Here is a 15,241-nt window from a genome sequence, read left to right on the forward strand (position 1 = left end):
GTTGGTGGGAGAAGCTGTCCTGCTGACATAGCGCTGTCTATGCGAGGTGGGGGGTTAGATCAGTATAACTATGTTGCTCAGGGATGTGTATTTTTCACACTCCTGAGCAGTGTAGTTATACCTATATAGGCCTGTAGTTTAGGCCTGGCTTTAGTGTTGTGTCTGCTTCATTCTTTACCAGTCTTCTTGAGATCAAATGATGCTATCAGCACTATTGGCTGTTTACCCGTCAGCACCGTGTAGATCCCTGTCGCGTGTCGGTACACATAGCAAATGTGTAACGGAATGCTAAAGATAGTGTGATTACATGCAGGTATCAAGAGCCTGGCAGACTTGTCACTGCAACACACAATATGAGCTTATTGCGGCTGTTCAAATGGGAAACTCGGTGCTCTGAGCCAGCAGGGTGTGGTTTGGTTTTCTAGAACTTTTCCTGGGTATTCCCTTCAGGGCCAGGCCAATGCCTTCTCTGAGAAGTGATTTTGAAGTATACATCTCTACCCCGATATAACACGACCCGATATAACATGAATTCGGATATAACACGGTAAAGCAGCGCTCTGGGCGGGGGGAGGGCTGTGCACTCTGGCGGATCAAAGCAAGTTTGATACAACACAATTTCACCTATAACGTGGTAAGATTTTTTGGCTTCTGAGGACAGCATTATATCAGGGTAGAGGTGTATTTTGCATTTGCTTTTACATGCCGCAGACAATGCTATTGACAGAGATTTACCTGCATTATTTGAGGAAATTTGGTAAACAAAAATGGATCACATCTTCCACTGATCTAAAGTGACTTCAATGGAGCTATGCCTATTTACGCCAGCTGAGGATCTGGCCCAATATGTACTTTATAGTTTAGTGTAATTCCAGTTTTGATCTTCTCTTTTTCTCTTGACACAAACATAAGATGAAGGAACCACATGTGTACAGTGGGGTCCAAACACGTTTATTGGAAATACGCAACATGCCAGGAATTCCTCCATGTTCACATTGCTGCTCTGGTTGGGTTCTGGCAACTTCTAAAAAACCTGAACACGAGGAATGGAACAAAAAGGCTCACAAACTATTTAAAGAGATATTATGCTATGTCTGTACACGACATCTTCCTTCCTCCATTACATACATTCCTTTCGCTTTCAGCCCAGAAAAGTGTTAAGAGGTTTCTATTTCAAAGAAACTGTGTTATGTTATAGCAGCGGTAGGCAACCTATGGCATGTGTGCCAAAGGCGGCATGCAAGCTGATTTTCAGTGGCACTCACACTGCCTGGGTCCTGGCCACTGGTACGGGGGGCTCTGCATTTTAATTTAATTTTAAATGAAGCTTCTTAAATATTTTTAAAACCTTATTTACTTTACATACAACAATAGTTTAGTTATATATTATAGACTTATAGAAAGAGACCTTCTAAAAATGTTAAATGTATTACTGGCACACAAAACCTTAAATTAGAGTGAATAAATGAAGACTCTGCACAGCACTTCTGAAAGGTTGCCGACCCCTGTCTTAGAGTAAAATGACTATAGGAGGAATTGCCACTAAACTGTCTCAAATTATTGTGTTTTTTCCAAGATAACCCTGTAATTTGCCCTTGCAAAGAATAGTTATAATTTGTGTATTGTATACAAAATAGTAAAATTATGTTAATAAAAAGAGGAATCTTTTATTCTTTAATGTTTATTACTTCCTGTCTCTTTAGTTCTTGAAAATTGCTTGCCTCTGGCGCCTATCTAAAGTACACGCTCTACGTTACTGTGAGAAAGGAGATTTGGGCTGTGTGACTAGAAGTCAAGGGATGAGGGTGTGGTTATTTTGCTTGGGGAATTGCAGAGTGAATTGTGATGTAAGGTAGGGAGCAGATCACATTCGCTGCTTGGCTATATTATGAATAGTTCAGATAAAAAAATTGTTTTTAACCTAAAAGCCTCTTGTTCCCAAAGGAAAGCAGCTAATTTACACTTAGTTTCCCATAGCCCTGTCTAGGCTGCAGGAAGCAGAGACTAGCCAGCGCACATCAGCACTTCAGCCAAGTCACCTGTCTGCCCACAGACCGCCTAGCCACACAGCCTGGAGAAATGGAATAGACCATTATCAAACTGTGACAGGGAGGAGGAGATGATGATGATGATATTTCCTTTGTTCCACTATGTCTGCCTTGCCTGTTTAGAATGTAAACTCTTCAGGGCCGGGATGGTCTCTCACTGTATATCTGTACAGTGCCCAGCACAAAGAGACTTCCAGGTACTATCCTAATACAAATGATAAAATCACTTACTAAGGATGGTTGGTGCTTTCAGGTGGAAAGAGAATTTAGGTTTTAGCCTGCAAAAAAAATAAAGACAATGTAAAAACCCCAAACTTTTTTTTGGCAGGAGGAGTGGTGTCCCTCACCTTAAAGTTGTGTGTTTCCATCTGGGAGTCTTACGGACCCCTCTGTTCATCCCTACTCGTTTGGGTACTCCCCTGTTGCAGCTGACATTTGCCTGTCATGGATGAGACAGGATTCCCTTTGGACTCCCTTAAGACTAGTCCTTCATTAGGGTGCTACTGACTAATGCAGAGTACTTCCTGCCCTACGAATGGAACACATTGCCTCCAGTGCAGTAAAGTTTACCAGCATGCATTAACATTTCTAACTAGGTGTAATGGGATCAGCACCCACCTCTCATGAGTGCTCCCTTTTCTCTGGCCAATATGCCTGTGATCCCAATTTTTTTTGGGGTGGCACCCACCTCTCGTGAGCCCCTACCCCCAGCCAATGGTTCTCTCAGCGGGTCTTCAGTGATTCAGCCCTCTGGCCGAGTTTAAGTCCGGGGGTGCCGCAGGTGCTGGGGGAGGTGACTCAGGATCCCCACTGGTACTGGGGGAGGGAGGGTTGGTGGGACTCCCTACCCGGCTCTGCATCCCTGCAGCTCCTAGGCACCAGAAGTAGGGGCGAGGACAGGGGCTCCTCCACTGCTCCCGCCACAAGCACCAGCTGTGGCCGGGAACCACAGCCAATGGGTGTTGTGGGGGTGGGGCCTACGGGTGCCAGCAGCATGCGGTGCAGAGACCCCCATCCCCACCCTTCTATTGCCTAGGATCTGCAGGGGAGTCCCCCACCCCAGTAAGCGCCCTCCCCAACCCCTATCCCTAGCCCCCTCCCACACACCCAAACTGCTGCTGCTGGCCCAGGGACTGCCTGGCTCAGGCAGCCCCTGGACCAGCACCAGCCACTGCAGAAGTTACGGAGATCATGGAAAGTCATGGAATCTGTGACAGACTCGCAGCCTTATGCATGGTCGCTAGCCACAGGGCTGAAACAACAGATGAAAGAAACATAGAATAATGACAGTGGAAGGCAACTAATGGATGCAACCTACAGTGTTACTAGCAGCACAGAGGCTCTGTGAATTGCTGTAGTGAAGGAGGAGAAGCAGATGCACCAGAGGGAGAATTTGGACTGGGCAATAACCAAAGCCTTTCCAGAATTTCCAGGTCTGTCTGGGGAGTCCCAGGATTCAGATATGGCAATAAGCCAATTTAGCTGAAGGAGGAGGAATTGTGGGATAAGGCGCCTCTACACTAGGTATGTAACTATGTATTGTAATGTTGTAGGCAGGGCCAGCCCTGGATCAAATGGCGTCCCAGGCGAGGAATGTCTTCGGCACCCTCCGCCCCCCGCTTTCCCCCCAATTTGTTAAACTTTTGAATACCTTATTTTTTATTTCACTTGTAACCCATTTCACGGCTTGGATGCACGATTTGCATGCATGATTTATCCCTGTCATATAAGATGATAAATGTGCATGTTAGGATCGCCTGGGTTGCCTGCTCCTAAATCCAGCTCTGATGCAGGAAAGGCAGCACTGAATGGACACATGGGTTCCATCAGTAGCTCAGGCCCAGTTGTGGATGCCCAGTTGTATCTTTCTATGATCTCAGTCACACTGGTCACATCCCTATGGGTGCACTCTGTATAGTTACGCCCACCTCCATTACATCAGCACCCACTGTGGACTTCCCAGTCCAAATGTCCAGCAGCTACCCTGGTTAGTCAGCTCCTATGGGCCAATGTCCATGCTTTTCCATGACGATTAGATATCGGAGACAGCTCACTCTGGAGGTCTCATTCTGAAGTTCTGCAGTAAACACTGGATATTCTGGGTCTCAAAATTCAGTCCCACCAGTCTTGGGGCCCTGGTCTGGACCCAAAAGTGATGACTATCATCCTTAAGCACCACATGGAGCCGGCGTTCCTGGAGACGGTCAGTGCACGTCTAGTGCTGCTTATTATTGTTGCTGGTTTTGGTTATTTAAAGGTCCAATTAGCATTCCAGGAACACTGAATAAGAAAATAAACAAATAAACCTTCCAGCCTTGAAGTGCCTTATGCACCCAAAGTCTGACTGCAATGCTTTTGCTGTGTGTCCAGCCCATTCCATTCTCCTCAGCCTGTATTCAGTGATATTGCAAGAGAAGTCGAGCAAGCAAGGTCCCAAAAGGCAAACCCTTCTCCACAACCTTGAGTAGTTTTGTGTTTTGGCTTCTGTGCTAGCTCTGGTTATGGTGTCATGCCTCATGGGTGCTACACGAGTTCACAAAATGCAGGCTCACCAGAACTGTCATGTGGAAGCTCTTATGGTTATTATGGAAGCTTGCAGTAAAACCCTGACCTATGAAGTCAATGGGGGGTTGACCTTGACTTCAGTAGGTCTAGGATTCCCAGGTTGTAACTCCATAGTTAAGAGTGAATTGAGTTTTATGCTTAAAGCAGAACTTTAAAGTTTAAAGCTAAACCTCTTTGCTATGTACACGGAGTACAATGTACCGTCCCCAAATCTATGGCACTGAGTACTGTAACCCTTCGGCCAATGGCGTTGGCAGCAGCAAGGGCCAGTACCTTCTTTCTAGACTATTTGCTTAATTTTGGCTCACGTCCCCACCCAGTAATCTGGGCCTCTATATCTAATCTAGGCACCTTTGATAGGCAAATCCATTCCTGCTTGCTCTACCACCTCCTGCTATAACAGTTTCAGTAGCTAGGACAGGGAGACCTCACCAAAGTCTTTAGGCCAGTGTAGACGGATGCTGTAAACTCCTCTGCTTCCACCATAGTCCACACAGCAGCTCTCAGTCTGCTTGCAAGCTGTAGGTGAGACCGATTGCCACTTTGCTGCACTCACTGCTGGCCAGGTGACCAGAACTGCAGAGGGGTTCTGTCCTCCACTTGCTCAATGACTAGAACCACTGCGGAGCTCTGCCCCTATCAGGCAACTGTAGCTTTCAGCTCAGTTTTGTTTTTGTTTTGTTAAGGTATTGGGGGAATCAGGGATCTAACAGTCCTATAAGAGTTCTTACCCCCTGTGGAAGCTTTTCCAGCAATTAACCAAGAACAGACAATTTCTCTTTTTTCGGGAACTTGGCCTCCTTCTGTTCAAGGACGCTTACCAGACCTTGGCAAACATCAGTCTTCTTCAGGGTGACCGTGTACTCATTGTTCAGGCTTTGCCCAGATGGTTCCCACCAGAGTAATCTCCAAAATGTGGTCTGCAAGTACAAAACTCAGCCAAATTATACCCCTATGTCCCAAAATTACCTGAAGTTAATATGTAAATATGGTGCTGCCTTGCTCAGTCCATGCCCCTTGGTCTCCAGCAGATGACAGCAGAGCTGACTCTGTTACCTTCCTTCTTTCCTAGGCTTCAGGCCACAGGGCTTACCCTACTGACTGACTTCCCTGAGGATTTAAAAGTCACATTGTTAATTAGTTAGCGTTAAAATCAATCAAAAGTGAGCTTTTAAGAAATGCTGCACTTGGCTCATCTTGTCTTTGACTGAACGATCCTAATAACAGAGTAAGACAGACAGTTCTATATGGTTAAATCTCCTAGAAAACACATGCATAAACGATTTTGAAGAAATTAGGTTGTAATTAAGTTATATTCTTAATGATTGATGTCTAATTGTTATAATTCCAGTCATGGACAACTCAGATCCTTCTTAAGTAGTGCCATTGTGATGGTTAGATACAGTTAGAGCAGCCATATATTTAAAAAACAAACAAACCCTAGATAGTGATGTCAGAAGTAACAAAACCAGTCAAACCTCTTCCTTTCTAGCTAGTTTGCCTGCTATAATTCTATTGCTGAAGTGGAGCGGTGGAGAGAGTGGGACGGTGTCAAGAGCCTTCACCAGTACATTTTTTGGCTCCAACTGTCACGAGATTGGCTCCCAGTTGCGACGACTCCTACAGATTTTGTGTAAATTTATGGCTTGTGTAAAATGGGGACAGGCACACCTTCCTCACCACTCCTACGAGGTCTGGGGAGGAGCTGAAGAGAAACAATAACTACACCGCCCGGCACTTTGCTGTTTGTAAAGTCCTGTGCAGACTTATGGCACTTTGTTATTAGAAGAGAGGGTGTGACTAGAATAGAATAGCTAGAGAAATAGATACTAAAACAGAGGGAAAGGAAGAGAGGGATGGGGGGAGTGAGAAAGGGAAAGTAGGAGAAAGAAACTGAAAGACAGACTGGGAGAAGGTGAAACAGGCAGAAGGAAAGTGTTGGAGGGGAAAGGGGAAAAACTTATTGGGGGACAGAGTGAGGTAACACCTGGCCTCTCTTTTGCTGTCTTTATCCTGCTTTTTGATCACATGAAGCACAGAAAGAGATGGAAAAACTACCCCCAGGGTTCTGTCTCCTTCCCTTTCATTGGGAACTTGCTGCAGTTCAATTTCCAGTGTCCTCGCCTGGCTTTAACTTACGTGCTGGAGGGACAGATGCCTTTCAGTGACTGGCAGAGAGGGTTGGTGAATAGCACCCATGCCAGATCAGTTTCCGGTTCTTGAGTGGCAGCTGAAGTGCATTTATTATTTACTGCATTGCAGGAAGATTTCAATCTATAAAAGGAGAAAAAGCTAAACAATAAGAGCAAAGCAAAAAAGCATTTTACATTTACATCATGTGAGCTTGTGACATCCCCCTCTCACTGTAATCTGTGTGGGTGGTTGGTTAATTGTTGATCAGTCATACACTATGGAACCGTGTGTACATCGAGATTGTAAATCAGTTTGTTAATATAAAGAAAGCATTGACACTAGACTACACTACTCTAATGGTTGAGAAAGCAGCAATGTAAGTGCCTTATTCTTCATTTGGGCCCTTAAACTAGGACTTAGACACACCCTCCCAAGGTGTGTGTGTAAATTGGAGAATTACATCACTTTAGCAATGGTTCCCATACACAGCTGTACAGTAGAGCTGGTGGGAATGTTTTCATTGAACCAGTTTTTAGACAACAAATAGTTTTAATGACTATTCCCTGGGGGTGGCCTTTTGAAGGGAAAATTTGTTCACTTTGGAAAAAGTTTGTTTCACTGTTCTTCATTTTTAATTATTTTTATATTATTTCGTAACATCAGTAGCAGTACTATTCAGAGCACTATTGCCACTGACATGTTATGGATAAAATGTAACTAGACAAATAAAAACGCTCCATATAACAAAACAGCATTAGAATCCAAATTTCCAGATTTCAAAATTACATTTTGAAACAAAAACTTTTCAGAACAGAACTTTTTTGGGAATTTCAATATCTGGGAAATTTGTTTTCATTCTGATTCTAACTGGAAACAAATTTCAAAATGTCAAAGTTTCCCGCTGACTGGAAATTGAGTTTTGAGCAGCGCGATTGGACAGCTGAGTATTGGTGCAGTGAGACAGTACTTTCATAGAATCATAGAATTTCAGGGTTGGAAGGAACCTCAGGAGGTCATCTATTCCAACCCCCTGGTCAAAGCAGGACCAATTCCCAACTAAATCGTTCCAGCCAGGGCTTTGCCAAGTCTGACCGTAAAAACCTCCAAGGAAGGAGATTCCACCACCTCCCTAGGTAACCCATTCCAGTGCTTCACCACCCTCCTAGTGAAAAAGTTTTTCCTAATATCCAACCTAAACCTCCCCCACTGCAACTTGAGACCATTACTTCTTGTTCTGTCATCAGGTACCACTGAGAACAGTCTAGATCCATCCTCTTTGGAACCCTCTTTCAGGTAGTTGAAAGCAGCTATCAAATCCCCCTTCATTCTTTTCTTCTGCAGACTAAACAATCCCAGTTCCCTCAGCCTCTCCTCATAAGTCATGTGCCCCAGCTCCCTAAACATTTTTGTTGCCCTCTGCTGGACTCTTTCCAATTTTTCCACATCCTTCTTGTAGTGTGGGGCCCAAAACTGGACACAGTACTCCAGATGAGACCTCACCAATGTCGAATAGAGGGGAATGATCACATCCCTTGATCTGCTGGCAGTGCCCCTACTTACACAGCCCAAAATGCCATTTGCCTTCTTGGCAACAAGGGAACACTGTTGACCCATATCCAGCTTCTCGTCCACTGTAACCCCTAGGTCCTTTTCTGCAGAACTGCTTCCTAGCCATTCAGTCCCTAGTCTATAACAGTGAATGGGATTCTTCCATCCTAAGTGCAGGACTCTGCACTTGTCCTTGTTGAACCTCATCAGGTTTCTTTTAGCCCAATCCTCTAATTTGTCTAGGTCCCTCTGTATCCTATCCCTACCCTTCAGCATATCTACCACTCCTCCCAGTTTAGTGTCATCAGCAAACTTGCTGAGAGTGCAGTCCACGCCATCCTCCAGATCATTAATGAAGATATTGAACAAAACCGGCCCCAGGACCGATCCTCCACTTGATACCGGCTGCCAACTAGACATGGAGCCGTTGATCACTACCCGTTGAGCCCGATGATCTAGCCAGCTTTCTATCCACCTTATACTCCATTCATCCAGCCCATACTTTAACTTGCTGGCAAGAATACTGTGGGAGACTGTATCAAAAGCTTTGCTAAAGTCAAGGAATAACACATCCACTGCTTTCCCGTCATCTACAGACCCAGTTATCTCCTCATAGAAGGCAATTAGGTTATTCAGGCATGACTTGCCCTTGGTGAATCCATGCTGACTGTTCCTGATCACTTTGCTCTCCTCTAAGTGCTTCAGAATTGATTCCTTGAGGACCTGCTCCATGATTTTTCCAGGGACTAAGGTGAGGCTGACAGGCCTGTAGTTTCCCAGATCCTCCTTCTTCCTATTTTAAAAGATGGACGCTACAGTAGCCTTTTTCCAGTCACCCGGGACCTCCCCTGTTCGCCATGAGTTTTCAAAGATAATGGCCAATGGCTCTGCAATCACATCTGCCAACTCCTTTAGCACCCTTGGATGCAGCGTATCCGACCCCATGGACTTGTGCTCGTCCAGTTTTTCTAAATAGTCCCGAACCACTTCTTTCTCCACAGAGGGCTGGTCACCTTTCCCCATACTGTGCTGCCCAGTGCAGCAGTCTGGGAGCTGACCTTGTTTGTGAAGACAGAGGCAAAAAAATCATTGAGTACATTAGCTTTTTCCACATCCTCTGTCACTAGGTTGCCTCCCTCACTCAGTAAGGGCCCTACACTTTCCTTGACTTTCTTCTTGTTGCTAACATACCTGAAGAAACTCTTCTTGTTACTCTTAACATCTCTTGCTAGCTGCAACTCCAAGTGTGATTTGGCCTTCCTGATTTCACTCCTGCATGCCTGAGCAATATTTTTATACTCCTCCCTGGTCATTTGTCCAATCTTCCACTTCTTGTAAGCTTCTTTTTTGCGTTTAAGATCAGCAAGGATTTCACTGTTAAGCGAGCTGGTCACCTGCCATATTTACTACACATCAGGATGGTTTGTTCCTGCAACCTCAATAAGGATTATTTAAAATACAGTCAGCAAAGAATCCTGTGGCACCTTATAGACTAACAGACGTTTTGCAGCATGAGCTTTCGTGGGTGAATGCCCACTTCGTCGGATGCAAGAGTGGAAATATCCAGGGGCAGGTAAATATAAGCAAGCAAGAAGCAACCTAGAGATAACGAGGTTAGATCAATAAGGGAGGATGAGGCCTCGTTATCTCTAGCTTGCTTCTTGCTTGCTTATATTTACCTGCCCCTGGATATTTTCACTCTTGCATCCGACGAAGTGGGCATTCACCCACGAAAGCTCATGCTGCAAAACGTCTGTTAGTCTATAAGGTGCCACAGGATTCTTTGCTGCTTTTACAGAACCAGACTAACACGGCTACCTCTCTGATACATAAAATACAGTCAGCTCTCCTGGCCTCCTTTCCCCCTCATGTTATTCTCCCAGGGGATCCTGCCCATCAGCTCCCTGAGGGAGTCAAAGTCTGCTTTTCTGAAGTCCAGGGTCTGTATTCTGCTGCTCTCCTTTCTTCCTTGTGTCAGGATCCTGAACGCGACCATCTCATGGTCACTGCCTCCCAGGTTCCCATCCACTTTTGCTTCCCCTACTAATTCTTCCCTGTTTGTGAGCAGCAGGTCAAGAAGAACTCTGCTAGTTGGTTCCTCCAGCACATGCACCAGGAAATTGTCCCCTACGCTTTCCAAAAACTTCCTGGATTGTCTGTGCACCACTGTATTGCTCTCCCAGCAGATATCAGGGTGATTAAAGTCTCCCATGAGAACTAGGGCCTGTGATCTAGTAACTTCTGCTAGTTGCCGGAAGAAAGCCTCGTCCACCTCATTCCCCTGGTCTGGTGGTCTATAGCAGACTCCCACCATGACATCACCCTTGTTGCTCACACTTTGAAACTTAATCCAGTGTTGTAAATATGAAATTGGAGCAGCCAAAGTTCCTTATTTGGAACACTGGGTTGAGAGCAGGCAAATCTTTCCTGACCCCTTGAAAGTGGAAGCCATTGTTAATTACTTATATCCCACACCAAAACGGAGTTCCAGTCTTTCATAGGTTTGGTTAATTGTTACTGCCGATTTGTGCAGGGGTTCAGGGACATTGTGTCTGCTATCACAGGCTTGTGCAGGAAGACAAAACCAAACACAGTCATGTGAGCAAAGGCTTGTCCACAGGGTTTTGATAAGGTAAATGAAAATTCTGTCCGAAAAGCCTGATCTGGCCAGTCTTGATTTTGTTAAAGTGTTTGAACTATGTACTGATGTGTCAGACATTGGTTTAAGTGCAGCAGCAGTGCAATCGGGAAAGGAACAAAAGCCCCTTGCTTTCTTGAGCAAAACACTGACTCCCACTGAACAGAATTACAGGAAAAGGATGCTATGCTGTTGAGTAGGCAATCAAACAAGTAAGGGCCTCTCTCTTTAGCAGAGAGTTCAGGGCTTGAATTGGCCAATCTCCATTAATCTGGGTACAAAGAACCAAAGGCACCAATTCCAAACTGTGGCGGTGGAGCATGAGGCTCCAAGAATATGACTTGGAAATTGTCCCAGTGGCTGACCCTCCTACAGCCCTGTAAGAGGGGAGATGTGACCTGAAGACCCCTTTGTGCTAACTGGCAAAGGGCACACTCAACTCACTGATGTCCAAATATTTAGCCAAACAGTGTTTTGTAAGGTATCCTATAGAACTGGTGACACGCTGGTCATGGATAGCATTGTGTGATGTATGTATAGGTCATGGATAGCATTGTGTGATGGGTTGTGTATAGAGAGTTATGTATGTGTGTTGTAATATAGTCTTAAAATATGTTGTGGAGGCAACTGGTAAACAAGGTTGTCCTAGAGAAAGGAGCTGGGGGATGAAGGGGCTCTGATGTCAAGGTGTCTGTCCCAGCCCCGTCACTGTACCTCATCTCTGCAGGGCTCAGGAGTGGGGAGTGAGACGTGGGACAGAGCTTGCTGGCAGCTGATGCTGTGTCTGAACAAGCAGGCTTCAGAAAGAAGTATGCAGTGTAGTTGTAGCCATGTCGGTCCCAGGGTATTAGAAGGACAGGCTGGGTTCTGGCTCTATAAAAAGAAAGGGAGAGGACCCTTAGCTATCCATCACTTACATGGCAAAAGAGGCCAGTGTTCTTGAAAGCTGTTGAAAGTGAGTCCATCAGATATGTGAGTTGAAGAGGCCTAGAATTGACTGTAGGGGAGAAATTGCCTCAGACCGGGATTATAATCTGTTAACACACTTTCTAATGTCTACACTTTTTCTTTTGTTTTATTTGTAACCATCTTCTGTTCCTATTATCTCTGCTTAATATCACTTAAATCTCTGTTCTTTATTAATAAATTTATTCATGTTTTATTATAAATTCATCTGAGTGCTGTTATATTAAAGTGGGGTATGGATCCCCAGCTGAGCCAACAAGCTGGTGTGTGTCTCGGGAGGTAGGTGGACTTCTGTGATTATCCAGTGACAGGGACCAGACACTACCAAGACATGTCACTGGAGAACCCAGGAACTGGGGTTCACTGAATGTTATCTGCAAAGCCAGGTTTACACTGGCAGAATCTTGAGGAGTTTGCTAGTAAGGCAGACAGACTGGTGTGGCAGGACACAGGTTTAAGATCCAGCAAAGATCTCTCTGGCTATGGCAGAGAGGTGACAGAATGGCTTATGGTTCTGGGCTCACTAAGGAGAGTGTCACACATCACATCTATTAGAGTTTGCTTTCTGTGTAGAATAGCATTTCTAGAGGTTTGAGAAACACGATCCCTAATTCAAAGGTACTGGTGGAGCCAGGATGTGCCTGTTCCGTTCTCTTGCTCACAGTCAACAAGTTGCTTCTCCTCATGCTGGTTTTCTTGCTCCCATTGTCCCAGTCTCTGTTGCTCTGTTGTATCTTTTATTTTTTTTGATCAGTGTTACTTAATGAAAGGTGTTGGATTGACAGTCCCTTTTAGACTGAAGTCTGTCTGCAGAATGGGCAACAGTAATGCAAGATTTGCACAGGAACACATGCCTCACTAACTCCAATCCACACAGACCCACTCTAAACAGGAGAGAGGAGTTTGAGGTCCTTGCCTTTCCTCCAGAGACTGCAAATGTGGGATCCAGTCAGCACCCTGTGTGATTGTACCAATATGCCTGGTGGGGTGTGTGTGTGTGTGTGTGTTTGTTTGTTTGTTTGATTTGTTCTGTAAAGTGAGCATCTGTTCCACTGGAAGCTGAGCAGAAACCACCAGTTTATGGTCACATAAGATATTGAAGAGTGACAGTGTTTGATCACTACAGTCCTGGGTTGATTTTGAACCAGAAACTTAGATGCAAAAGGCTCTATAGCCCATTCCCTTGAGTTACCTTCAAATTTATAGAAGTCGTTTTTTTAGAAATTATTTTTATACAGTCGATTGTGTGTGTCCCTACATAAAATGCTCTAAGTGCGTTAACTTGGCGGACTGAGTCCACAGTACTGAGACTAGTGTTGACTTCCAGAATGTTGCGCTGTGGGGAGCTATCCCACAGTTCCCACAGTCTCTGCTGCCCATTGGAATTCTGGGTTGAGATCCCAATGCCTGATGGGGCAAAAACAGTGTCGCGGGTGGTTCTGGGTACATGTTGTCAGGCCCCCCTCTCCTTCCCTCCCTCCCTCCCTCCATGAAAGCAACGGCAGACAATCATTTTGTGCCTTTTTTCCTGGGTTACCTGAGCAGATGCCATACCATGGGAAGCATGGACCCCGCTCAGCTCACTGTCTCACTGTCACCATACGTCTCCTGTAGGGTGGCAGATGTTAAGGGGAAAATATCGGGACTGCAGCAGGGGGGGGGGCTTTGTTTAAAAAAAAAAAAAAAAAAGCACCCGTCCAGGAGTTCAGCAGCAATTCCTCTGGGTGGAGCTCAACCATATGCTGGAGCATATGAGTTTGATGCTCCAGCAGCCTGAGCCCTGATTCCTGTCTTCTGTCAGCAAGCTGACACCACCTATCATCTTCAGCCCACCACTTATTCTCTTCAGCCTGCCACCTCCCCTCTCGTTCATATTGTGCTTTCCTGCACTCTGACATTGTCTCCCTCCACGCATTCTGCTGGGCTCTGTCAGTGCGGGAGGACAGAATGAACTCAGAGAACATTTCATCCTGAGTGTGTTTTTTTGCCTTCTAATATTCGCTAGCCTCTGGGAAGGAGAAACATGCAGCTGGTGGAGAAAAAAAAAGGGAGGGTGGTAGTTAAAAAGACACATTTTGTAGAACAATAGGTACACTATTTCACAGTAAACCTTGCTGTTAACATTACATAGCACAAGTACTTTCGTTACAAGGTCGCATTTTGCCTCTTATTGAGGGAGGGCCTGCCGGTGTGGTGTGAGAGATCACTCACGCAGGGCTGGGCAACAGAATTTGGCTTGCAGGCAGCCATGGTAAGCCACAGTCTTTTGGCTTCTTTAACCTTCATAACGTGGGAATGGTTTCAAACAGCAGTGCCCTCATTTCCCATACCAAGCACCCGTTGGGTTGGCCATTTAAAATGGGTTGGCAATTTAAAAGGAGGGGCTGAGGTTTGTGGGTTAGCTTGCAGAACAAACCCAACTAATCCACCTCCCCACCCCCCAATTCTCTGGGATGATCGCTTCACCCCTCCCCCCCCCCATGTGGCTAACAGTGGGGAACATTTCTGTTCAGCCACAGGCAAACAGCCCAGCAGGAACGGGCACCTCTGAATGTCCCCTTAATAAAATCACCCTATTTCAACCAGGTGACTATGAATGATATCACTCTACCGAGGATAACACAGATAGATAACGAATGGATGTTGTTTGAATGCAATGATTCCAGACTATGTGCTACTGGCCTGGCATGGTAAAGTGTCCTACCATGGAGGACGGAATAAAGCTGCCCTCCCCAGAAACCTCTTGCAAAGGCTTTGGGAGTACATCCAGGAGAGCTTTATGGAGAATGTCCCTGGAGGATTTCTGCTCCATCCCCAGACACGTTAACAGACTTTTCCAGTAGCTGTACTGGCGGCGAATGCCAGGGCAAAGTGATCATCAAACACACTTGCTTTTAAACCATGTCTAATATTTACAAAGGTACACTCACCAGAGGTCCCTTCTCCGCCTTCAGGGTCCGAGAGGCAGCTTTGGATGGGTTCGCGGGTTACTGGCTCCAGGTCCAGGGTGAGAAACAGATCCTGGCTGTTGGGGAAACCAGTTTCTCTGCTTCCTTGCTGTGAGCTATCTTCAACCTCATCATCATCTTCCTCATCCCCAAAACCCGCTTCCGTGTTGCATCCTACTCCATTGACAGAGTCAAAGCACAGGGTTGGGGTAGTGGTGGCTGCACCCCCTAGAATGGCATGCAGCTCATCATAGAAGCGACATGTTTGGGGCTGTGACCCGGACCGGACATTTGCCTCTCTGTTTTTTTGGTAAGTTTGCCTGAGCTCCTTAATTTTCACATGGCACTGCTGCGAGTCCCTGTTATAGCCTCTGTCCTCCATGCCCTGGGAGACT

At 45.7% G+C, this 15,241-nt stretch overlaps 1 protein-coding gene across 3 annotated transcripts in view; it reads left to right on the forward strand.

Moving 5' to 3' along the window:
• Positions 1 to 2,119: 2,119 nt before the first annotated feature.
• The window catches only part of LOC123346248 (cytochrome P450 2D17-like), a 51,062-nt gene continuing 37,940 nt past the window's right edge, over positions 2,120 to 15,241 (forward strand). For 2 of the 3 annotated variants that reach the window (XM_044983541.1, XM_044983575.1), the window contains exon 1: positions 2,120 to 2,245. In XM_044983541.1, coding sequence (XP_044839476.1) covers positions 2,120 to 2,245 — 126 coding nt within the window. The remainder of the gene's footprint in view (positions 2,246 to 15,241) is intronic. The other variant, XM_044983598.1, reaches the window with a different exon arrangement.

This window comes from Mauremys mutica, chromosome 1, assembly GCF_020497125.1.
Source record: "Mauremys mutica isolate MM-2020 ecotype Southern chromosome 1, ASM2049712v1, whole genome shotgun sequence".
In the NCBI taxonomy this organism is placed as follows: Eukaryota; Metazoa; Chordata; order Testudines; family Geoemydidae; genus Mauremys; species Mauremys mutica.